This window comes from Pelodiscus sinensis, chromosome 2 (genome assembly GCF_049634645.1).
Source record: "Pelodiscus sinensis isolate JC-2024 chromosome 2, ASM4963464v1, whole genome shotgun sequence".
Taxonomy (NCBI): Eukaryota; Metazoa; Chordata; order Testudines; family Trionychidae; genus Pelodiscus; species Pelodiscus sinensis.
Window position 1 is genome coordinate 34834054 of NC_134712.1, and position 26620 is coordinate 34860673.

General features: G+C 45.7%; 1 protein-coding gene across 5 annotated transcripts in view; it reads right to left on the bottom strand.

Annotated features, from left to right (window-relative positions):
* GRHL2 (grainyhead like transcription factor 2) overlaps positions 1 to 26620 on the bottom strand; it is a 113771-nt gene that overhangs the window by 13041 nt on the left and 74110 nt on the right. For 4 of the 5 annotated variants that reach the window (XM_006122407.4, XM_006122406.4, XM_075920263.1 and 1 more), the window contains exons 9-14: positions 25429 to 25587; positions 11893 to 11980; positions 11665 to 11804; positions 8845 to 8876; positions 6051 to 6145; positions 1519 to 1604 (exon numbers count right to left, since the gene is read on the bottom strand). In XM_006122407.4, the coding sequence (XP_006122469.1) occupies positions 1519 to 1604; positions 6051 to 6145; positions 8845 to 8876; positions 11665 to 11804; positions 11893 to 11980; positions 25429 to 25587 (600 nt within the window). The remainder of the gene's footprint in view (positions 1 to 1518; positions 1605 to 6050; positions 6146 to 8844; positions 8877 to 11664; positions 11805 to 11892; positions 11981 to 25428; positions 25588 to 26620) is intronic. The other variant, XM_006122408.4, reaches the window with a different exon arrangement.

Consider the following 26620-nt stretch of genomic DNA (forward strand, 5'->3'; position numbering starts at 1 on the left):
TCTCTGGCCTGCTTTTGCTGTCTTTTCTAGCACATTGCCCTGTGAAGAGGCACAGGGATGAAGCGGTCATTCAGGTCTAAACTGTCAGACTGAAGGGCTCTAGCATGGCTATAACACACCCACAGCCCAGATACAAGGACAAGATCAAATCCTATTACTACAACCCTATTCATTATTAATTAGGCAGCAAGCTTTTCAAGGCCCTCAGAACTGCTTCATTAGCTAGCTGCCTGTTCTCCCCTACGACAGAGACTATAACCTGGCACATTTCCTTCTAGGCTTCTGCTCTTGGGCCTTAGACAGGAACAAGTCCATTATTAACTCTAAAAGTCCCAGTGGACTTTTTTAGTGCTCATAGCTGTGGGCCTGGAAACAAGCTCCCAACAGGGGCTCCTGTCCTCTCCCCTTTCTCTTTTTAACTAAATTCTAACCTTCCAAATTCTAACCTCCCTGCCTCCCCCAGCCCCCACCCTCACCCACAGCACTGACACTCTGGCTTGTCCCACCCCCCTCTCCTCTCTGGCGTCTTCCACACACTTCACCAGGTTGAAGAACATGACCCTGACTGGTGCCAGGTTGTCAAGAGATCTGCACTGTGGATCAGGGATCACTGGATTGCAAGTAGCAGCAAAGCCAAACCAGAGAAGAAGCCGAGCCAGCCAAGGCAGTTCAGAAAGGGGAGGCAGGTCACTTTGGAAGGCTGGAAAGGAAAGGGAGTTGCTGGCAGGAGGTATCGAGGAGAGGGTAGGACTGGCTCTTGCCAAGTCACCATTAACAGTCCTTTCACCCTCCCAGCAAAGCAATCACACCACAGCCCTAGGAAAAGGGATTCTCTCAGTCAGCGCCCTAAGGTTAAAAAGTGTTAGCTGTGGATAGGCATGCAGGAGCTAGAGGCAAAGGTGTAAAAGAGGTGTCAAGAACCTATGGCCTCTGGGCTGGATCTGGTCCACAGTGAAGCTCAGGACTTCAGCCCTGCAGCAAATCTCTAAACCTCAGTCAGTCTGCCCGCCCTGCTGCCGCAGGGCTGGAGTGTGAGTGCTGTTCTGCCCTGAGCTTGTTGGGAGCCAGGTCAGTGAGTTTTGTTTCGTTTCAATTTTGGCTTGGGAGTTTTGTTTGTTTTTTTGCTTCTTACTTATGTTCGACCCCCGACTGATTTTTCTGTGGGTCAGTGGCCCTTGGCTGAAAATCCCTGGTATAAAGCGCTCTGGATCTCTGTTGCATTCAGAGGCATGTCGGAACACAGAGCCTGGCCCTATTTTCTTCTTCAGGTATTTATTAATTACCTCAGTTTCTCAAGACTCATAAATCAGCTGTAAGAATTGGTCTTATCTCATTGACCTGCTGACAGTTCTGAATTTCAGATAAGGAGACATAGTCCAGAAAGCCTTTATGAAATATTTCAGTATGTATGAGGATGGCTTTGTCTGCACACTATGTGTTGTCTCTAAGTAATACTTTGAGAATCTGAAGATCTTCTTTCAGTGGAAGATTAATGAGGTAGGAACATGGGATACTTACCGCTTCCATTAGCCCCTTTACGGTGGGTGATTTTAGCATCAAAGCATCAAACACTTCATCAGTCTCTTTCCTCACATACAGAAGCACTGAAAGAGCAAGGATCAAATTTGAAGCAGGCACAGACAGATGAACAGATGAAATACATCTCATTAAATAGGAAGCCAAATATTAATCTTGAATCAATGACAAATAAACACAAACGATGAAAGCCAGATGTTGTTGTTAAAAAGTAAAACCATCTCATGTAAACACTGATGTAAACTTGCAGGAGGCATATTGGCTTGGTTTGGAAACACACAAAGATCAGTTAATAGTTTTATTGAAATATGGGCAGTCCCAGCTGAAGAGTAGTTGAGCTATTGCTTTGTAGATAATTCAGTCCTTGGGCTGAATCATGGAGTCAAACAACTGAAATTATAACCTGTTCCTTCTGTAATCAATATATAAGATTTGCAACCCTCCAATCTTTAACCAAAGGGCAAGGGAAAGGAATTCAGAAAAGGCAAGACGACTTGATAAATTAAATTTGCCTTTAGCCAATACACCATGAAAAAAGTTTTTAAAAAGGAACATTCTTTGATGTTACCATTTTGGCAACCTTAAATGTGCACCCTCAATATGAAATCTAGTCAATTTCACAGAATGAGTCAAAAGTAATTTCAGGCGCTACAGGAGAGCTATTCAAAGGCACAAATGGCAGTTAGGCACTTACCTCCATTGATTTTCACCTGCTCTTTGTGCCTTTGAAAATCTTCTCCTCAGACCCCTGACAATTTTTACAGGTTAGCAATCATAGTTTTCTGTCTGTTTTGAATGTTTTTTATCTCCCCTCTTGCTGTGCTAAAGACCCAGACAAATGAAAGGGGAAACCAACTGGCTGGATATTCAAGTAAAACAGACTCTACAAAAAGTGCTGATAAAGGTACAAAGTTAACAAACTGAAAATTAGAAAAATGTATTTGTCTAATCTCTTTTACTTATATGACTCTTAGATATTATTTGTAACTTCAGTAGTAGGTTGAACTATTTTAGATATTGATAATTTTTTCTAAAGGGACAATGTATTTTAAACTACCTGGAAATTCAATATAAATTAATGTACATTACACAGGTGCAGGAACTAGAGGTGCAAGGGGTGCTGTAGCACCCCTAAGCTCCCTGCCTAGCACCCGGGGTCCCAGCTGCCAGCCCTATGTGCTGGGGCCTCTGCTTGTGGCCCTGCTCAGCACCCCCACTTTTAAAAATGTTCCTATACCACTGTGCACATACACATATTCTATCAGGTATATAGAGGGCAATGCCACAAACAGCACTGGCTATTATTTGTACCTGCAAACTGGAAACACAAAAAAGCGAGACCAGTTTTTAAAAATTTAGTCTGGATGGTATTTTCCACCAGATGACATCTATTTGACATAGAATTACATCCATTTTAAGACAGAGGCAGAAGGATATTTACCATAGCAAGCCAGTGCTACTGGCTTTATTTCCTACTGGCAATGCATTTAAGTGTGAACTTGGACACATTAGAAAGAATTGCAATGTCTTTGCCAAGGCTTTCAGGTGACTGAAATGGGCTCATACTTCGCTGGCAAGATCACTGTTCATTCTCTGCTTTCAAACAGTATATTTCAGGGGATCATGATGGTTTTGCTCCTTGTATTTAGAAATGTTAAGGATCCTACTATAGAACTTGCATAAAGTTCACCCAGGGTTGTGTACCAGCCTTATAAATCCATGTAACAGTGAAATATAGGGAGCTTAATCTATCCAAAGGTGTGTATTAACCCTATTTGCTTATTTGAGAATGGCAGGGGTGACTCAAAATAGTTCTCCTATAACCTTCAGCTTACATTCGAAAGGGGGAAAATCACTCAATCAAATGTTAAAGTTAGGGTGGAAATCTCTTTGCCGTACTGAGAATGTCAGAATACATTATGTTGAATGAAAGATCCATTACAGGGTTAAGAGGGAGCCTGAATCACTGCTATGCATACACAGAAATGGAGTTGTAAAGATCTGGTGTTTTAGTGGTGTGAATGGAATTCTGTCATTGATTCACTCCGTTGTGTGATTCAATCATCTCTTAGCACATCTCATTAAATATCCATCATACTGTCACTATTTCCATGTCATCTAGCCTGCCTCTCTTAGTAGGAATAAATCACACTGTTCGTGACAGGCTACATATCATACTAGATAGTGAGCTTGTTTGTAGGACCAAATCAGAAAAACTGTAACCTCTAAGCTATCTGTCTCTTGGTCTAAATGCTCCCTACTCTCTTCCTAGCCCTGGATTGCACTGTGTTTCTTAATGCTCTAAGACCAAGAGTTTCAAATATGGTCCCTAAGGGCAGATTCCTAAATCTATATTTAGGTGCCTAAACAGCCCAATTTTCAAAAGTGCTGAACTCCCAGTAGCTCCAGTGAAGTAAAGCAAAGCTGCTGGGATGTTCAGCACATTTGAAAAATCAGGCAACTAATTTAGGTGTCTAAATGTGCATTTGAATTACGGTGTAATAGAAGAATTCTGAAAATATAGTGGATACATTGAGTAACCAATGAATACTACTGGAGATGACTGAAATTCAGCAAATGCCAGGACCTTATGAAAAGAAAGATTCAATTGACAGGACACATTTTAAAGGGTTCTGCAGGTGATGCGTGTTTATGGGAACTGAAGGGGAAGGTTGGTGGCTGAAGAGCATGAGACAGGCAAAGGTGATCTTGGACAGACGATATGGTACCCTGAGTGGATCAAATGGATTGATCATCCACAAAGAAATCAGCAGAGAGCTGTACAACATGGACTAACGTGACGAGCCTCCAGAAATGGAGATGCCAGATAAGAGGAGAAAATATGAATTCAGGAGCCTAACTTTGGGCACCCACTTATATCTTAATATTGTGCCTCTTAGTCTTCAAACCTGCCAAGGCATGAAAAAAGCCACCAAGGCATGACATGTTAGTGTGTTGCGGGTTATGGATAATGGCAGTGGGGCTGAAAGACTCGCCGGGGCCTTGGGCAAGGCGAGGGGTGAGGGGAACGAGCTCTGTGCCCCCAGAAGGAGCAGGGCCTCAGGCAGAAGGGGCAGGGTTGGGTTTAGCATCTCCCAGGCGGCCCTCAGCACTGTCTGAAGCATATCATGCTCTGGTGGAGATTTACAGGGCCTGGAGCTCCGGTAGCAGTGGTTGGGAGCTTTAGGCCCTTTTGAATCATCGGGCCCTGGGCAGTTGCCTCCATTGACACACACCCATTGTTGACAGGCTTGGCTAACTAACAGATTACTACGAAACCTGTCACCATTGAAATGTTTCATGTTTTGTATTCTTCACCCTGACATAGCTGGGAATCCCAAATAGTATTAGAACCACAAACCCCAGCACAAGAACTGAGTTACACAGGTGTCTTTGACCTTTACAATAATGGCTCCTGTGTGCACGCGTGTGTGATCTTCCTGAAGCATGTTATAAATTAATCACTCGACTGAAGGAATCAGAGCAAGAGTCTCTCTTGTGCCAGTTCACCATGCTGCTAGCTGGGAATTCCTTGTTGGGCACAGTGGGCATAGAGAAGAGTTTCACACTTAGCTCTGACAGCTGGCCCCTCTACTTTCAATGAATGGGCCCAACACCCCCAAATCTGAACTAGCCAGGGCTTTGGTTTGGTCAGATCTTGGTCTTTGGCTGGAGCTTATCTCGCTTTTTCATTTAGATTTTAAAAATCTTTCTGCTCATTAATTCTAAGCAGACAACAGCATCTGCCTGGTATCTATTGCACCTGTCACAGATTCATGTATATCACCACCACAGCCAACAAAGAAAGAATACTGAGGTAAGCACATGGAAGGATATTCCTGTAAAGGTGAAAAGACACTGAGGTCTAACACATCCTGGGATGAGGTTTACCTGGGTGGTCGACAAATACCTTTGATGTCGCCACCCGCGCATCCAGACTATCGCTCTGAGCAGACAAACAGCTGATCAGCTGTTTGTCAGCTCAGCGCGGCAGCCATGTAAATTTAAATGAAGCGGCGATTATTTAAATCGCCGCTTCATTTTACTATGTCTGGTAGCCTAATCTACATGCCTCTGGCGACAGAGGCATGTAGTCTAGACGTACTTTTATTTAGTGTATTGTGGCTCTTTAACTTGTGAACAAGGAAGTGCCAAGATGAAAACATATGAAAAATAAATAGTGAAGGATTTGTCAGGGGAACTTTTTGATCCTCAAAATTTGGGGTAAGGGTTAGGAAATGTTCTGGACAGTTCATATTTTATACAATCAGGTGGGTCTATCCCTTCTCAAGCTAGCATGCCAGGCAGTACCTATTGATTACCCTTAGCGTGTTCTAGGAAACCTCCTTGCATGGTGCTGTGATGACAGTGGGACTGATTCTCCTGTCCCTTGCTCTATTTTTGCACCATTGTAACTCCGCTGACTTTCATTTGAGTAATTTCTGGTTAACCCTAGCCAGTGTGATTGGAGAATGGTGTCCCGGGCATTTATTTTCCTCAGAATTAATTGTTACCTCTTTTCAGTCCTTCTTCTTTCATTTGTTTGAAAGGCAGCGGGACAAACTCCTCCTCCACAGGCCGGAACATCCTTTTAACCAGGATGCTGCTACTAGAAATAACAACACAGTCTTTTTAGCATAATACTGTCCTCCCAACAAGAGAGGAGACAACAGCGACAGTTTCTATCCCACTCCATACTCAAGCAACACTCTCACTAGCTTCTCAAGGAATGATAGAGCAAGAACTGCAAGGATTTAGATTCTGATCCTTCCCTGACTTAGTCTCAAGTTGCCCAGAAGTACTGTGATAGGTAAATATGTTTCCTGAAGTTAAATACAAATTCTAAAGACAAACATCTGTTTAAACATGGGGAAGGTGAATGAAAAAAAAAAAAAGAAAGAAGTAAGTTACTGACCAAGTTGCTGATGTCACTACATTTACTCTCCCAAGCCCATCTGTATCAGGGGCTCTCTGTAAACACCCCTGTCCCTGCCCCGTGCAAAGGTATGCCCTCCTCTTCCCTTCGTTCTCTCTGGGGATTCTATGCAACACATCCTGCCCTTACTCCCATGTTAGACACTCTGGCTATGTCTACATTCGCGGCTTCTTGCGCAAGAAAACATCCACACTGCCATGTGCGAGCTGTGCTTTTGCGCAAGAGCGCCCATGGCATTGTGGATGCTCTCTTGCGCAAGAAAGCTCTGATGGTCATTTGAGCCATAGGGATTTCTTGCGCAAGAAATCCCTGCTGAGCGTCCACACTGCCCTCTTGCGCAAGAGCTCCTGCGCAAGAGGGCTTACACCTGTCAAAAAAGAGTGTAGCTCTTGCGCAAGGAGCTCCCTCTTCCCACGCCATACTGTAAATTTATTTGCACAAGAGCAGGCAGGCAGTGTGGACGCTCTGCAGATTCTTGAGCAAGAACGGCAGTACTTGCGCAAGAAGCTGCGAGTGTAGACATAGACTCTGTGTGCTCCCTCATTCCTCCCTTGCCCCATATCAGGTTCTCCATTTTCCTTCCCTGCTGGGATTCTCTATGCGACCCATTTCCCCTTTCCCCTCTCACATGATTTTTATTCCTTTTCTCTCTGGGAGATAAATCATCAAGGGTGTCAATATGTGAATATCTGTTGGAAGGACAGGCAGAGATGAGTTCAGGTATAGTTATGCAGGAAGCTATTAATGGCTGCGATCAACCAATTATTTGATCTGAAGACAATTGCAGACCTAGTAGGATGTGCTATCAGAAACATTATTGCATTATATCCAAACAGACAGAGAGACAGAAATGCCTTCAATGTGAGTGTAGGATGTTGTTTCTCCTTTAATTTATATGGCTGAGCCTTGTTCAGTCGTCTTTGCATTTGTTTAAAAGACAGAACCATGTTCTTGTTTGTCAAGAAGACAGAGCAAAGAAGGAGGAACATGAAGTTAATGCAGAGAATTCATAAGTTGTAGAATGGAAAGGGGCTGTGATTGCAGTCTGTAATCATTAAACTTCCATCTCTGATCTCACCACACCTAAGCAGGCTCAAATAGCCAGTCCCTGGTTGGGAGACCATCAGAGAAACGGAAGGTGCTGCAGGAAATGGTTGTGGTGGTTAGGTAGGTAGCATTCTTTCTCTATGCTGCTAGTGAACTAATACTTCTGCATGTGTAACTCACACAGGCAGAACCAACCTGGGACCTCTGGAGCTTAGTGCATGAGCCTCTACTGCTTGAGCTAAAAGCCAGCTGGCTCCCAGCTAAGGCTGTAGAGCAAACTCATTCTCTCTACAAGTCAGGAGTGGGCAAAAGGGCCTCCGTGGGCTGGATCCGGCCTGCCAAGTGGGTTGATCTGGTCCGTGGAGGCCCTCCTGCTCACCCGCCCCCATGCCAATCAGGGGGAAGTGCGCAAAGCTTCCTCCGCCCTGCCCGCACCCTGGCAGGGCCGGGGGAGGCTTCACGTGCTCCCCCACCCCCAGGCCCTGATTCGCCTGGGAGTGGGGGAACACGGGAAGTCTCTTCCCACCACCAGGGGCATAGGTGCTTAGTGGGAAGAGGGGGGCAAAGGGGCTTCCCCGCCCCTAGACCAATCATAGTCTGTGGGTGGGGAAGCCCAAAGCATCCTAGCTCTGCCCCTTAAAAAATTATTGCTGTAAGTGATCTAAGTGCCACTACATGGGACAGTGAGCCACACTCCGTACACGTGTGAGTTACACATGCTGCTCAGGGGCACTAAGCTGGTCGAGTTACAATCTTCAGGACCACTGGTACCACTAACGATTCCATTTTGTTTGCAAGAGTAAAGGAGTTGGTCCCAATATGTTGACCTAACTATTCAGCCGACTTAAAATCCTTCAGCATTTATTTTGGATGTGGATTCACTTCTACACAGCTGTGTCACAGGTTGCTCTGCCGTGTTAAACTGCTTCTGTGTTCCATCCGAGAGCTTCCTGCACTCCAATGGTGCTTTAAGCAATTCCTACATGGATAATTTTTAAAGTGGTCTGGGGTTCCTTAAGTTGAAGGGCACTAATATAAATGGAAAGTTGTTATTCTACGTTATGATCCAACATATTGCATTGACTCTGTGCTTAATGCACTATTTTATTATGGACTATAAAAATAAACAGATACAAGAAGACGCCAACCAATGTGAAGGAAAACAATAGTCAAAACTGGGGGAAAAAACCAAAACCCTTCACCTTTTTAACTCCACAAGTTATGAACACAGATCAGGAAGGAAAAAAAGGTTCACATTGCGTGCATGATTTTCAAGGATTTGGACCTTGCTGCAACACTTTTTTGTGAAGCAATAAATGTCTTACCCTTCTCTCTCATCATCTGTGTTATAGTAAACCTGTAGGGATGGGAGAGGGACAAGTTTATTGCTACAGCACAAATACCCACTGTAGAGAAGAGCTCAAAAAGGATAAGAGAAGAGAGACAGTTTGCAATTCTGCATCTGTTAATTTTTTCCCCTTGTATAAAAAATTGTCTACATTTTTTATCATGATCTGAAGAAAATATGCATTAGAGCAACTGCTATTATGTGTGCCACAATGGAGGTACTTGAATGCATTTCGACAAGAATCCTCTCCAGTCTGGTTTACATCATTCTTCCAACTGTTAGGAAAGTATAACAGTCTTGAAAATCAGATAACTACTTACTCAAATAACCCCAATGTGATTTTGACCTCAGCACTCACAAGCTTTAAATATAAAATAGATAGATGTCAAGGAAGTGAATTAAAATATAAAAAATGGTAAAAACTCTATGGCACCAAGGGTTAACTCAAAATAAGCTACACAAATTGACCTGTGTCAATTGTGTATCTTATTTTGAAATAGTTTATTTCGAAATAGGTAGCATCTACACAGCACTTATTTCGAAATAGAGCACTCTTCCTCAACATCCCTTATTCCTTGTACAATGAGGGTTACAGGAGTCGGAGTAAGAAGTCCTCCAGCTTGACAGTATTTTGACACTATTCTAAATAACTGCCTGCTGTATAGACACGGACTAAGTTATTTCGAAATAGTGTTGCAGTGTAGACATATCCAATGGGACATGCAACTGGTATTTGTACATATGGTACACATCTGTTTCTAGAAAGATGCATGGACAGATACTAAGCTCCTGTAAATTAGCATAGCTTGAATTCAGTGATGCCATCTCAAACTAGTCAGGGCCCTAACCTACAGTCTGTAGCAGAGATAAAAACAGTGCTCAGTATTTACCCAGCAGTCTCCATGTTTCAGATGCTGTATAAAATACTAGATTAATCACAATCCTCCCAAACCACCACCACAACACCCCCCTCGGACAAGGCAGAGGTAAGAATGCTTATTGATAGGTAAGAATGCTCCCTTGTTCTACTAACATTGAAAACTAGGAACTAAAGCATAGAACTAAAACCCTGTGTTTAGTCCCAGTTCTGCCATAGACTTTCTGACTGACCTTGGACATGTCTCCTTTGGTATGAATGTGCAAGGTGCTGACTGCACTCAACTCCAACTGAAACTTTCAGTGGGAGATAAGGGCACTTGTTCTCTTGAAGGAATGGATCTTTAACTCTCTGGGGCTATACCAGAGGCCTGATGATACTGCCCTGCCACAGAGAAGTGTGGTCAGGTTAAATCCATTAATACCTGTAAAGCAGTATAAGATCAGCAGATGAAAGGTGTCGTATAACTCCAAAATACTGTTCTGGTAAAATATTTTTGAATCAAGAAATAGGAGGCTTCATAAAATAAAAAAACAAGTTAAGGAGAAAAACATTAGGATGCCCAGAAAACCCTAGTATAGAATAGGTATAAATATTATCTGTGAGCATTTTAATTGAGAAAATTATTTACTTTCCGTGATGTTAGGACTAATTCTATCTTCTTATGTTTTGAGGTAAATACACATTCACATTTGAAAGTTGAGAATAGAAGGTACCTAGTGCTGACATATAAGTGGGAGTCTTTCCATTCCTGGTGAATAATTTCAGTGACAGCTGTGATCATAATATCTAAAGTCTATGTGCTTTTCATAAGCTCTTCTGCAATGCTGGATGCTTTAAAAATTAATGATAAACTCATACTCAGTGTCACTTTAGCCTTTGTTCCTTTTACATTTTCAGTGAGATGTGCATCTACCTAGACACAGATTTGACAGTCCCTATTACTTTGTCTTTATGTATATATACAAATCAAAGCTTTCTCTCCATCCACTAAGCAGTACACACTTAATATATTCATATTTAGGAAAAAGCCATGTACAGAGCTAGAATTTAGGTTGCAGCTTTCCCAAGGAGCCAAAGGACTGGCTCTAACAACTAAAGCCAAAAAGACTCTGTTGTATTTAATTTGCAGGTCTTTAAGAAAAAGATAAATCACTGTTGCGAATGCTTAAAGTAATGATTGTGAGTACTACTCTTGATCTCCAGAGTTTCACTATCCCTACATACATGAGTGCAAGACTCTTCTAAAGAAATACAGGTACCAGAATGGCAGGTGTCACATGTCATGGCATTTGAGAAGCTTGTTCCTTGTGACTTCTTTTAAAGACAGCAAAATCCTGACAGACAGACACAGGGTTAGTATTGTTTTAAATCATCCTGGGAATGGGCATCTCTTCCACCACAAGGGGGCTCATCTCTTGACTTAAAGTCTCTTACAAATATGTGTTAGCCATTTATAAGGAGTTTCCCCTTGGATTTAGCTGGAACGCTCTGAGTATCTTTCCCAGACCTGAAGAAGAGCTCTGTGTAAGCTGAACAGTTTGTCTCTTACCAGCAGAAGTTGGTCCAATAAAAGATATTACTCTAAAGTCACTCAGCACAGACAAGGAACAACTGTTTCTCTCAAGCACACACCAACTTCCTATTTTGAAGTTCCTAATTATTTGTTCCCTTCATAGTTACCTTAAAAAAAATTTACAAATATTAAGTTAACTCCTTCCTTTCCCTGAAGAACGAAAAAAGTTTCCCTCCTCTTCTGAAGTCTCCTTTATGTATCTGTACTACAGGGCTACACAAGAACAACATTAAAGTGAAAAACAAACCCCAAAACCCTACCCTCAAACACCCTGCTTTGAGACTGTGAAACATACCAAGCTGGACAAGCATCAGACACCTGTGGTTCCCATTGTTGTTTCCTACCTGTCCAGTCCTTTGTAGGTTTCCAAAGTGAATATCTGGTATGAAGAGAACTGGCTGGGAGTCCAGGTCAGTCATTGTTTTGAAGTAGGTGATGTCACTCTTTTTTTGCAGAGGGAGAGCTGACAACTTTCCTTCAGCTGCTAACATGGATCACAAAGCAGAGTTATTATGGTAGAAGGCATAATAAGAATGACTTGGTGTAATCTGGCCTGGCCTTTTCTCACTCACAATTATTACATGGAGCTTGTGATGCTTGGCCTTTCCCTTTCTTCCTGTTCTGCTTCCTCTCCTCATCACGGATTTTCCTCTCTGCTCCCTGAGACCAAAAATACAGATATTACCCCATGGGGATCAGCTAATAAAACTCCTGCAGGTGATGCCAAGACACCGCAGCCACGGGTGTATTGGAAATGCTTAAACAGAAAGAGAGAGAATGAAGTCAATGTGAAATAAATAAAGGCAGGTGAAAACTCAATATAACGGCCAGCTCTGTATCACTGCATAGTGCCTAGATGCTTCATTCCATTATATAATGACTTAACTTAGAACCCTGTAGGATTGACATTCCGTTAAGCCTTGTCTACACAGAGCTCTTCCCTTAGGATTGCCTAGATTTGCATTAGTACTGCAGCTCTGCTGGTGTTAGCTTTGTAAAGCATTTTGAGAAGGACTGATGAAAAGCACTACATAAGGATGTGGTAGTATTATTATTAGCAATGGTGGGAAAGCTAATGTAGCTCCTCTAAGGGCTTGTCTACACTGGCAAGTTACTGCACTGTAACTTTCTCAGAGGTGTGAAAACATACCCCTCCTGCCTCCCCCCACAAGCATTTCTGAGTTGTAAAGCGCCAGTGTAAACAAGCTCCCAGCGCTGGGAGTTATGCTCCTTGCAAAGGTGGTTTACTGAGAGCGCTGAGAGAGCTCTCTCCCAGAGCTGGTGCCATGACCACACTGCCACATTAAAGCGCTGCCGCAGCAGCTCTACCACAGCAGTGCTTTAAACTTTGAAATGTAGATAAGGCTTTACTGTGTACAGGACACAGCCTTTGTGCATGTAAACAGATATTTATAGACATTTAAAGACCTGGAGACATACGTGCAGCCTTTGAATATGCACAGTGTTGACCTAACTGGGCCCTAACGGCTCCTTTGCTGCCCCTGGGCTGTGATGTAAATACATTCCTAAGGAGTTTATAAAATAAGCCTTGTTATTGACATAACAAGCAGCAAAGCCTCCTTTGAAGCTATTCAAATGTATTGTATAAATAGAAGTACAGACATAATGTTAAGCAAAATACAAATCCATATGCTCCAAACTAGTCGTCACTCAATATTAACTATCCCAGTTTTTTCAACTTAAAAATAGAAGTTCTTCTTCATTGTAATCAAAGTGGGAGATGTTCACTGGGAGACAGTAACATTCCCATGTGCTTGTTCAGAACTAAATGAATCAAGCTAAAATGAAGGTCAGAAACACTGAAATGGTTTTGCAGGCTAAGAACCCAGAACGTGATCCATGAATGGCACTTCTGATGACTGCAGAGGGAGCAAGCACTAACCCAGAAAACAAAAACAGAAAATGTTAATTTGGAGAAAAAAATAAATGAAGCTATTTTCCTCTGGAAATTAGCATTTATCAAGGAACCTCTGATCCAGATTTAAGTCATGATCCAGCTAATACAGACATCAACAGCAAAACTCCCCTTGATGTGAAAGGAGCTACCCACTACCAGTAGTCCCTGTAAGTGGATCACTTGGCTAGCCACCCAGGAGAGATTCAAATGCCACCTAGCTGAATAGCAGAGTGCCCACAGCAGCTAGTGTGTGTTTCTACAGTTGGTACACATCCACACATGGCTTGGTGCACATAACAAAATTTATTCTGCAATGGACAGAAAAAAATTAGTGGGAATTTTACCCATTAACTTTATAAGATGCTAACTGGTGATTGTCATAAAGAGAAAGGGGCCTGTACTTGGGCATCACTGCAGTTTTTCTCATTAAAGGAGTGTCATCCCAGAGAAGCAATGTTATTGCTATCAAGTGCCATACAGAACCCGCGTGCTCTGGAGTGAGTTTCCAGCCATTCCAATAGATTCAAGAGGAGTTGCTCTGTATTTCATGGTTGTAACTAAGGAGGAGAATTTAGCATTTAGCATAATTGCTCTGGAAGACAACTGATTCAATATTACAACTATTTTTTATGGTGTCGTTAACAGCAAACAGTTGCACAAGTACACCTGGGACATTAATGAACTGAAATACAGTCTCCATATTGCTGCTGAAAAGCTACATAGCTCTTATTGGGTACATCTAAACAGCAGGACAAAAGTCAAATTAAGCTACACAACTTCAGCTATGTCAATTGCGTAGCTGAAGTTGAAATAGCTTAATTCGGCTTTTGGCGCTGTCTACACAGCAGGAAGTCGAAGGAAGAGCACTCTTCCTCCGACTTCCCTTACTCCTTGTAAAATGAGGGTTACAGATGTCGGAGTAAGAAGTCCTGCAGCTCAACATTATTTCAAAATAACTGCTTGCTGTGTAGACATGCCCATTGTGTCTGTTCCCTACTTTAACAGCAGTGCTTTTCTGTAAAAATTAGCCACATAAGCACACTGAAGAGAGCACATCAATTCGCCTATGGAGACTCAAAATGGCCCCTATGTTTTCTAGTCAACTGTCTATTAAAATAGATCTTCTCTCCACTAGGGATGTAAAATCCTGTTTAATTAGTTAACCGGTAAAACAGTGGGGGTACGTCTAGATTACATGCCTCTGCCGACAGAGGCATGTAAAATAGGCTACCCGACATAGTCAATGAAGCAGGGATTTAAATATCCCCAGCTTAATTAAAATAAAAATGGCTGCAGCATTGTGCCGGCTCAGCTGATCGTCACGGGAACACCTTTGTCGACCGCTCACTTATGCCTTGTGAAACTTATGCTGTTGGCCTTTTCCTTTGAATGGATGTACTCAGCCAAACATAATCAGGAGGTGGGGGAAGAGCAGACCAACTGGCAGGGCCAAGAAGGCAACTGCTCCAGGGCCTGGCAATTGAAAAGGGCCCAGGGCTCCCAGCTGCCACTACTGTGGAGGGGGTGTTGGCTGGAGCCCCAAACCCTTTAAATCACTGCCAGAGCCCAAATGGCATGCTCTGAGGGATGCGCAGCATGCTCCAGGAGGAACTGAGGCTGCCTGTTGGAGGCTAGCCCCAGCCCCACCCCTTCCACCCACAGCTCCACCCCTTCTGGAGGCACAGAGCCAAGCCCCCCCTCACCTTGCTCAGGAGCCCGGTAAGGCTGTCAGCCCCACTGAACATAGTAACTGATATAGTAACTGAGTTCTGTATGACAGCAACATGCCCATTACATCTTCTGCGCTGCTTAGGACCTTAACTCAAATAAGTTTTGCTTTTCTTCATTTAAATCATTGCTCTGGGGAGGGGCTGGGGATGAGTGGTTCAGGATGCAGGCTGCCTTGGAGAGAGAGGACTACTCCAGTCCTCTCTCACCACAACAGCTTGATGCCAGGTGAGAAGCGCCTCTCCATGGCTGCTGCAGCTCCAGCAGGCACAGCTGGAAAACAGGTGCATGTCCCCCAGCTGGGGGACAGACAGACACACAAATAAACTCTCTGAAACATACAGTAGATAGCTGTCCCTTTCTCCACCCCTGACCTGCTGACCCAATAGGGTTACAGCTGTCCTGGTGCCCATATCTGGTCCCTTGCTGCCTCCCTGTGGTCATTCTGCAATATAACTCCCTCCTTCCAGACCTCTTCCTTTCCATTTTATGAGAAAATCATATTTCACACACATCCCATTATGCCAGCACAACCAAACCCTGAGCTTGCTTTAAGCTATGATACTAGGAAGCTGCCTACCAAATTTGGTGGTCCTACCTCGTACCATTTGGGAGGAGTTTCTGAACAAATGGATTCACAGACAGGCAGACAGATGCACATTTCTAAAATACATAGTAAGACTAATACAGGGAAATCCCAGGATGTGAATTTCAGATTGAAATGTGTGTCTGCCCTCCAAATCTGAAATGCATAGACGGAACTATCCTGCAAAGGGCTGAGCACACTGGCCTTGATCCAGCAAAGTACTCACAATTGTAACCTAGTGGGCAGTACTCCCGTGTTCAAAGTTAGGCATGAGCTTACGTGCTTTGCTGGACCAGAGACACAATGCTCAGTGCTTGGCAGGATCAAGCCCACAGAAACCAAATTGCCTCTATCTAGTATGGAAGGCTGATGTACTGCACGAACGCACAAAAGGAGATCCCTTCCCACCCAGAGCACCGGTATCAAAGTAGAGAGGATGGGGGAGAAAAGGAATAGCAATGGATGTAAGGAATATGGGTCAAGCCTCTTAACTTTGTAGGAAAATATCACAGGCGCTGACTTTCAGCCTTCCTCAGGGATGCTCCTCCCGCATTCTGCCCCTCTAGCCCCCTCACTCTGCCCCTCCCCTTAAGGCTCCCTCTCACTCTGCCTCCTCCTACCCAAGTGCCCGAATCTCCATCCTCACCCTACCTCTTCCTGCCACTGCTCTGCCCCTCCAGAAATACACCCTGCCCTTATTCCACCTCTTCCTGCCCCTGCTGAACAACTGCTCAGTGGAGGGCAGGAGGTGCTGAGGGGAGGGAGAGGAGCTGATTGGTGGGACCCACAAAACAGCGGATTGGCAGCTGGCTGGTGTAGGGTGAACACCCACTATTTTTTTTTCTGTGGGTGCTCCAGCCCCATAGCACCTATGGGAATGGCACCTAGGAAAACATAGTATCACACAGTGAATAAAATGTCCTGAGTCAAATCCTTCTTCAACTGTCTTAACAGAACTGTAACCTAAAGAATCAAACCTTTCTGGAGCCCTAACTCGATCACTCTGTGTGGTAAAAGCACATTGTAATTCATGACTATAAATAGACTTGGTGGCAAGTTTCCCTGACAACCTATGTAATTTTATTAAGGCATAAAAATTACATCATTTTATGATACGAAGGCATGAATGTTCTGCATACACCAAAGGAGCATTAAGGGGGTAGCAGGATTAATATTAAGAAAATGAAACTCCATAAGGATCGCTTGAAGAATATTTGGTGGACAATGACACGGACAAAGCATTGGAGAATATGTCAAGGTCACCAGTCATGCCTTTGCCATTTTACCATTATACTGTCAGCTTTAAATAATGCCCACATTAGAGCAGGTCCCACAGAACTGATATGCAAAAGAAATGCAATATTTGATAAAATACTGCTGTACATAGAATGTCCTATTGGATATAATTTTATTTCTTCGAGGATTCTGCTTAAAATACTTTGATATTGAGCTTCAAGAATAGTGCATTCAATTAGAAGTTTGCCTTCAAAATTAGCCACATTTATCTGTGACTTGGCTACGGCCTGGTCTACACCTAAAAACGTAGTCAGCCTAGGTAGCTTTATCACTCAGAGATGTGAAAAAAATCACATTCTACCGTCACTATTTGGTTGACCTAACTCCCAGTATAGTGGCAGCTCAACCTCTGCAAGGGTATGTCTACACTACAGCGCTATTTTGAATTAACTTATTTCGAATGAATGCATCTAGACGCAAAAACTAATTTGAAATAGAGTTTTTCTAATTCAAAATAGCGCGTCCACATTGAGTGGACCCTGAATCGAAGGTAAGGCTGGCCGGAACCAGTGCCAAAAGGGCATCAAAGTCGGACTTAGTGTGTGGGGCTGCTACCTCAGGCTAGCCGAGGTCTGTGCTTAAGGGGACCCGACCCCACATCCCGGACAGACAGTTCTCAGGTTTCTCTGCTTGCTGGTCTACCTCGCTGAGGGACAGCAAAGCATTTATGTCTCGGAGTGCTCTGCTTGCCCTCACTCGGGGCACCATGGCACTCTGCAACATGGAACCAGACCTGCCCCCGGGGACTCTGCTGTGTCTCGTGGACACGTTGCCAGCAGCCTATCTGCACTGTCTGCAGGTTACCATCTGGGAGGACCATCAAGGGGCTGTCAGGATCCAGGGGGCCCTTCAGGAGAACTTCCACCCTGAGGAGCACTAACAGTCTCCCCGGTCTGCCCCACTGGGGGCTTGTGCCCTATTCCTCCCTCTCGTCCGTCCACTTACCCTTCCCTAGCCCCCTTTCCTGATGTCAAATAAAAGACACGTATTTTCAAAAATATAAACTGTCTTTATTTAACACAACTGGGGAGAGGGAATGAAACTCTGGGAAGACGGGGGAAAGGGGGCAGGAGAGGGCAGGAGAGAGGGTGGGAGAGGGGAGGGGGAAAACTGGGAGGAGGGAGCTGGAAGAGGAAAGCAAGGGGAAAAGGGGGGAGGGGAAGCTCAGCACTAAGGGCTGGGGGTCTCGCCGGGCCAACCGCCTCCCAGCACGGCGGGGGAGAGGGCCTCGGCGTCCCCAGAGGGATGGGGAGGAGGGTGCGGAGGTTGAGGTGGGGGGTGTGGACATTGAGGAGGAGGAGGGTGTGGAGGTTGAGGAGGAAGAGGTGGGAGAGGCAGGAGTGGGAGGAGGAACAGTAGTTGGGGAGAGGGGGCAACAGGCTCAAGACCGGCACAGGGCACCATGCTCTGCAGCAGGGCCTGCAGGTTAGAGTTCATGGCTCAGTCCTCAGCAAGCTGCTCCCGGTGGAGCTGCAGGTCCTCCAGCATCCAGGCCTATGGTGCGGTGCAGGGCTCACAGGGCCCCCAGGTGCTGGTTCCTGCCGCGTGCTGGTGATCTGGAGCAGGCCGCGGGTGCGGGAGCATGTCCCGGGTGGGGTGGTGCGCCCTGCATGAGCAGCTGGAGCAGCTGTAGAGAAAGAAGAGAAGTGGTCAATTCTCCCTGGGGGGACAGTGAATGATGCCCAGCCCCCTGCCCCGCGACATGAGGGCAACTGTGCCCTGCACCGTCAGAGCCGCTGTGCTTGCACAGAGGCCATGGTCAGGATGTCTGGCTCTCCCCAGGACTGGGAGCTGCCCCAAGACGCCCCTGTGCCGTGTATAATGTGGCCGGGGCGACGGGGGGGGGGGGGGAGTGAGATGTCCCCTGCCTCTGTGTAGAGGGGGCGTGTGAAGGGAGAGCGTCCTGCTGGGTCCTGCCCCGGGGTCGGGAGCGTGTCAGGTCTCTTCACACACGCATGTGCCTACTGGGCCACGGCCCCTGGGTGTCACGCAGCTGGAGCCACCTGCCCAAGGGTGGCATGGCATGTGCTTGCACGTGCACAGGTGGCTGCGTGATCCGTGGGAGGCATGGCCCACGCGCGCAGTCCCTGGTCTCTCTCTTCGCCTCCCCCCTAGGTAGGGGACAGTGCTGGCACTTACCTGGTATGGTCTCCTTGGACGACCCTGCCGACTCCGGTGCCGGAACAGCTGGTGGTGGCCCCTCTGGTGTGCCCGGGACAGGGCCCTCCGGTCCCTGCTCGCTGCCTCCCGGGCTGGCGTGGACCACTCCACCTCCCAGGAGTTGGTCGAGGGCGGGGGAAGTTGGGGCAGTTGTCAGCCCCTGCTGCTGTGCTGCCCCTGGTGGCCCTGGCATATGCCTGCCGCAGCTCTTTCATCTTCAGGCACACCTGCTCTTGGGTGCGCCTGTGGCCTTTCCTGGCCATGGTGGCTGCTATGTGGCCGTAGACGGCCGCGTTCCTCCACCTAGTGCGGAGATCATGGAAGTTGGGAGCCCCCTCCCGAACCTCAATGAGGTCCACGATCTCCGCACTAGTCCATGAGGGTGCGCACTGTCTACGGCCCCTGGCTGGCCCCTGGGTGCTGAGGGACTGGGCGGGGGAGAGCTGGCTGCCACCCTGTGACCACTGGCTGAGGGTCTGCAGCTGCTGGCAAGCCTGGCTCTTGCACATGCCCAATGGCCAAAGTCTGCCCCTTTAAGGGCCCTGGGGATGAGGGAGAGGAAAGGAGTTTTCTTGGTTTGGCCCACAGAGGCCACCAGGGGGAATTGGGAAGGGCTGGAGGCCCCCTAATTCGAAATAAGTGTCTACACAGCACTTATTTTGAATGAGCTAAATAATGTCTCTTATTTTGATTTAAACTCTGTAGTGTAGACATACCCCAAGAGATGAATTACCTACATCAATGGGAAAAACCCTGCTATCAGTGTAGGACGTGTTCACGCTACTGTGGCAGAACTGCAGTGCCATAGCTGTGCTGCTACAGTGGTTGTGGTGCAGACAAATATTCTTAGTAAACATATCAGAGGCCTATGGGTTGGGAAGAGCCATGGTAATCACAGATAGCTTTTTACAACGCTGTCAGGTAAACACCAAAAAGTTTTGAAATCTCTTCCTCTCATTTTACCAACAGCACCTTAGAGGATTAAAGTGTTTTTGCATCTCACTATTTATGCTGGAAGGAGAATTTCACTTTCCAATTCCCCCTATTTGGACAATAAAAATAGCCCAATCACTTTCAGGTCACTTTCATTTTTTGGCTCTCTGCCCCTCAACATGATGCTGCAATGTTTGTTCTACAAATATATCAGGCACTGTATGTTTGTCTTCTTGAAAACTGTTTTGATGGCAATGTTTTTTTGAATATGGAAAGAAGTAATAAAAGGCACAAATAAATTACTTTGCAGCAGCCATTCCTTTCCGTGTTATTAGGTAGTGCCTAACAGAACTGTAAGAGAAATCAAACCAGACATACTCTCATTCAAAGGTTGGTAATAAAAATCCAGTATCTGTCTATTTTGCTGTTCATAATAGCTCATGCCCAGCTCTCTTTCTTCCTCTGTATTGCCGGAATTTCTCTGATTGCCTCAGCTGATCATAAAGGGCATCTGCTGCTACTGCAATCCACACTGAGTACAGTAAACGTCCGATAATCCGGCACCTTTAGGACCCAGGGGGTACCGGATTATCAGATATGCTGGACTATCGGAAGGGGGGGCTATGAGGGGTCTAGAGTGGTGTGGGGGTGATGCAACTCCAGCTCCTAGGTAAATGCAGTTACCACGTGGCATGTGCTGCTCTTGCTGCTAATGCCAGCCTGCTTGCCTGCTGTGAGTGTATTGGAATGCTAGGGCAGGAGATTAGCATTCGAGCTATTATTAGAGTTGCCAGGTGTCCGGTATTCACCCGGACAGTCCAGTAAAAAAATTCAGAGACTACCGGACACCTGAGATGTCTGGTATTTTCTGAATTTTTCCCCAGCCAGGAGGCAAAAATGCCAGGCACCTGGCAACCCTACAAACACTCAGCGCCCGGCCTCCCCTCCCCCCTCCCCCGCCTCGAACCCTTCTGGCCCCCAACAAACCCAGACCCCCAACTCCAGCCCCCATGCTTACCTAGTTCCTCAGGCTGCCAGCATAAAATGGCTGGCGGACAAAAGACCTAGGGGAAGCAATGTTTCTTCTGTGTCTTAGTGCTCAACCTCTCCCCCTGTTCCTATCCCTGTACTCACTCTTAAAGGGGACATGCTGTTTTAATGCTGTTTTATTTTAATTTTTTAATAAGTGCTTGGAGTCTTTTTTTTTTGCTCAACAACTTAGGTTTCCCCCCCTCCCCTTTTTTTTCCCCTTCAACAAAATTTTTTCCCGGTGGTTTTTTTTGGGGGGGAGGAGGGGGAGTCGGTATTTTTGTTTCAACCATCTGGCAACCCTAGCTATTATAATTTGCACCTTTGTGCGGAGGGGAAATCTTAGGAACAAAATTAACCTCATTCCTGCAGAAAGAGGACTTCTGGCAGCTGTGATTATCACCCCTTCTGCAGTTGCTGAGGAGTCCAGAGCCATCTCTGAACCTGAGGATCATCCACAGAGTTGTGAGCACATTTTTTAGTTAGCTCATCTGGGAAATTGCTTGGGGGAACCCCTACTCCCTGAATCAGGTCCTCCAGCTAAGGAGCAGAGTTTGGGGAGATTGTATTTCCTGCTACCTATTAAACTTGTGGAAGGACTTACCACCTTATTCCCTATGTAAATTTTGTGGGCTGTACTGAACCCAGTCAGCCAAGTTGCTTTGTGGCTACAGAAGATATAATTGTCACAGGTCATCTGAGCTCCTATGACATACATGTATCAATGGGATGCTAAATTTTACTTTTGCTTTATCAGGTCAGAGGACTGAGGAAATTCCTGGATATTACCAGGGTGGGTATTAGTGACCCTAGAAGTCTTTTACCCTGTTACATTATATTTACTTCTGTATTACTCTGCTGAAAAGATATATAGATAGACATAGATATATTGTGTTTGTATTTCTTAGGCATCTCCAACTACCTGGCGAGTAAGAGGAAATTACCCTGGGGTTAGAATTTTCCTCTCAAACCGAGCTGGTGGCCTGCCAGAAAGGAGCAAGGACAGTGGAGGCCAAATAAATTCATATGGAAAGAAAATTCAGAAATTACCTCCTGCTAAATGGTAGGTGGGAGCCAAAAGAACCCAGGCCTTTTTATCAAATCTCATAAGCAGATTGATGCTGAAGGAGGTAACCAGGTGAAAATAGGCACTGCACATATATGCATAGGAGAGAGAACGCCGTTGGAACATGATTCTCCTTTCACTTACAAGCATTTTACATCAGTGTAACTAAAACTGACTGTAGTGGAGTTAATTCTGATTTACATCCACGTAACGAAGCAGAGACTCTAACTCCAGTCTCTATTCAAGTTAGTACCATTTTTATGTTAGGTTTAGTGAAGTGAACGGTTGCACATATAAAAACTGGAGGGAGACCTCACCAAACCATTTCACATAGGCCACTAAATACAATTCAAGAGAGGGATGGATCTCAGTCATCACCAGTCTTTAGGACAACCAACAGTTAAAAGGCTTTATATCCTATTCCCAATCCCCTGAGCGCTCCAGCCCACACCTTTAACATAGTTGGGATGTGTGTAACACATTAACTACCCTTGTGATGTTTACTCCTAGTTTAAGATGGTTTTGATTAAACATCTTCGGATTCGTTTCCTGCTTCCTAGCCTGGAGATGTGAAGTATCAGTTAGGTGGATAGATAGTCAAAGTAACAAATATTTATCATTCAAATCTGCAGTCAACCTTGAGGAGGTTGTGCTCTAAATGCCTTTCCTTTAAAAAAAATTTTAATAGTCCAGATTTTTCTAATTGCTTTTCAAAAACAGGTAGATAAAAATACTCCTTTGATATTTAATTAGCTTTTAACAGCCAACTGTAGCTTCAAATCTCTGTAAATATTTGACATTCAAAGCTACAAATAAAAATAAGCGCTTCGTCCTTACGATTAATTCAGCACATACATTTACATTCATTACTTTCAACATTTTTTCTCTGCTCATAAAACTGCCTGATTAATCTTCAAAGATTTTGTTGCCAACAGAGAACGTTGGAGGAAAAGGGGGAGAAGGAGGTGGATTTAAGAGGACGGGGAGTGGGATAGTGGTCTGAGGAGAGGCCTAGAAGCCTGGAGCACTTGAGATCTGTCTCTCACTGTAAAAGCTGACTTCTTATGGCCTGGGCTGGCTTCTAATCTTTCTGCCCCATCTGTAAAATGGGAATCATAATTATGAGTAACATTTTCAAAAGCACCTAAACAATTTAATTGCTTGCGACCCATTGCCCTTCAATGGTGCTTAGGTGCCTAAGTCACTTAGGGAAGGATCTACAAAAGTACCAAAACACTCAACTTTTGGATTTAAGTTCTCATGTCTCCAGCTTGTTTGGGTGCCTAAGTCCCAGTTTGAGGCTCCACTATAAAATCACAAAACTCTGTTGAACCTTGTAAGCATCTAAACTCACTTGGCATCTAAGTGTTCAAGGTAAAAGTTCCCTCAGCCTACGTTTCTGCATCTCTGCATGTGCACTGCTGCCTCCCTCAGAGTGTCCAAGTGCCCATCTCGTCTCAGCCTCAGAGCAATTCATGAATGAGGGGAAGACAGGTGTTCACCCCCCGCCCCACCACCAAGTCACATGCAGTGCCTGGTCCAGTTGGCAGTCTCTGAGCAGGGGTATACACAGGGGCAGGGGGACAAGCAGGAGCACGGTGGAGTGGGGGAGGGGAAAGGAGTTCTTTCTGGCGCTTGGGTTGCACTGGAGGGAGCAGAATGAGCTCCTTCCAGCCCTGGTAGGGGGAAAGGGAAGGAGAAGAGAGCGAGCTTCTTCCAGCCCTGGCAGTGGGTGGGGAAAGCAAGTTCCTCAGCCAAGGGACCCTGGTGGAAGCTGACAGCGCCTCCAACCCCAGCCCTTAGTGGGGGCACTGAATGTGCCCCTCCCAAAGAGGTAACATTCAAACTCCTGTGCATGGCCTCGCCTTACCAGAACAGGGCCCATTCGGAATCTGGCTGGAGCAGGCGGAGTGCTCACCTTATGTGGGGCTCCCTCCGCCCCTCCTGTGGAAGATGCTCCTCTGTGGATAGACTCACAGACTGTAAGGGCAGAAGGGCCCTTTGTGATCATCTGGTCTGACCTCATGCACATTGCAGGCCACCGAACCTCACCCACCCACTTCTGTGATACAGCCCTAACCTCTGGCTGAGTTACTGAATCCTCAAATCTTGGTTTATATACTTCAAGTTACAGCAAGTCCACCATTTATTCTATACCAGCAAGTGACCCATGCTGCAGGGCTATTTAATTGCTGAGCCGACATTGGGGCTCAGGCTGTAGCCTGAACCCTGGGACCATCCCCCCTGGCAGGACTCCAGCCGAAGACTGAACTTCTACAACCCTTAGCCCAAGTCCTACCAGCCCGAATTGCAGTGCAGACATACCTAAAGGGGCCCTACTAACAGAACTACTACTAAGATGGCTACCAGAATCCCTGACCTTATTCCCAGCATGCCTAGAGTTAGGGGTGGAGGCAAATGAAAGTGAAAACCCTGGCTGGGGCCAGTTAGGGAAGCTTCTGCATGAGGTAATGTGGGCAAGAAGTCCAGTGAACCAGTGACAAGCCAGGGTTGTTCAGTCCCCAAGAAGCAACTGGGTAAGGGACAGGCTGTTGAAGAAAAGTGTGTGTGGGGGGGGGGGGGGCGGGGGACAGTTGTGTTGAGTTTTGGAGCTGGGAGACAGTGCAGCTCTGGGAGCGCCTGCTGAATTCTCCCTTTCCTGGAGGGGCATCTGCACGCTCTGAGACTTTAGCTGCCTTGATCAGGCAGCAGCAGCACATCTAAAGACAGACAGATTCCAGCTGGTGACAGCTACTGACAGCCAGCAAAGACCCTAGAAGAACTTCAGATTAGGAAACCAGTGAGCCTGCCTGGAATCAGGAGAGGACCCTGCCTCAGTCAGGTGTGAGGTAAGAGTAAGGTGACCAGTTTAAGCTGGTCAATGCCACTGCGCTGCAACTCTCCATTTGAGCACATGCAGTCTTGGCTAATAGGTCCAGAGACCTGGCTGGAGGAGTTTGTGACTATAAGGTGGTGGAAAATTGGCTTATTTATAAATGTTTATTGATTACACCTAATCCCGTCTTTTCCCAATGTCCCAGTTCCCAATAAAGTTTCCCTCCCTCTGTTACACTGTTACTTTTAAGGGAGTGTTTCTGTGCTGATGTTGTTCATGTTATGGTCTCCTGTGTCCTAGGATTCACATTCCTTTCCAGCTTAAAGGTTATCATTGATTTTACAAGGGACCTGCACCCCTGTATATAGGGCACAGTGAAGAGTCACTGTGAATGGAGGCTCCATACACCATGAAAAATAAAAAATCCCAGGCCACAACTCATATGCGGAGAGGATGGAAACCACTTCAAACATTAGTGATAACAAGCATCTAAAAGAGAAAAGAGACACTTTGGATATGGGCTCCCTCCATCTTTCGCAATATTATCTTCACTCACTTTGTCACAGAAGACTTTGATCTGGCAGTAGGCCCGGTGAATGGGTTTATTGCTGCGATTATTGTAGCTGTATGTGTCGATCTGAATCATCAGAGGAAGTCCCTTTACTCCTTTTTGTGAGGAGAAATCCGTACTCAAGCAATTCACCGTGATGAAAATCTGAAGCAGAGAGATGGAAATCAGAAGTTACTTTAAAAGGCAGCGCAAACTATTATTCTGAAATTGCTACTAAGTAGGATTCTTGGAACCAAATGGAAATGTCTGGCAAAGATTACAGCAAGGGTCATCTCATTCAAAAACCAAACCAAACCAAATCATATATCCAAAAAAGATACTGTTATTAAAATCAATTACTACCACACCACTGCCAATCTACCCTGCATCTGTCTCTTTCTGTCCAAGCCAAAATCTTAGCCTCTCTCTCGGAGATCTCCTTGTGGATATCCTGCCATCAGTTCATGCTCAGCGTAGCAAAAACAGAGCCCCTCTTGTTTTCCCAAACCCTCTCCCCCGTCTGTCGCTGTAGACACCACCACTATGCTCCCTGTCACTCAAGCTCAGAACCTGCTTGCTGGCCCGCTGATCAGGGAGAGGCACCCCATGGACCAGCAGTTTAAAGGGGCCCAGGGCTCCAGCTGCTGCCACTAGCAAAGTAGCGACAGCAGCAGCCAGAGCTCCGGGCCATTTAAATTGCGGCTGGAGCACCGTGCTGCGTGCTCTGGGCAGCGCTGAGGGCTGGGACGGAGATGACGCACTCTGGGCAGCACTAAGGCCCAGCTGCCCTTGGCCCCACCCCTTCCACTCCCCTTCTGGTAGTGCGGAGCCGGCCACCCCCTCATCTTGCTCAGGGCTGTCAACTCCGCTGCCAGGCTGTCATCTTTGACTCAGACCTCTCATACCCAGTCTGTGTCAAAATCTTGCTGATTCTTTCTGCAGAACCTCTTTAAGATATGTCCTTTCCTATCCACCTCCACACCTAAAACTCTCAGCAAAGATCTCATCACCTGCAGTCTCAGTTATAGCAGTCCTCTTCTTCTGAGTAAGTCCATCTTGCTTTGCCCATATCCTTCCAGAATGCTACAACACAGACCATTTTGCTACCCCACTGCTTTGACCATGTCACCCCTCTCTTTGCACCCCTCCATTGCCTCTCCTTTCTCCATCAAAGATAAGCTTCTTGTCTTTATTTTCA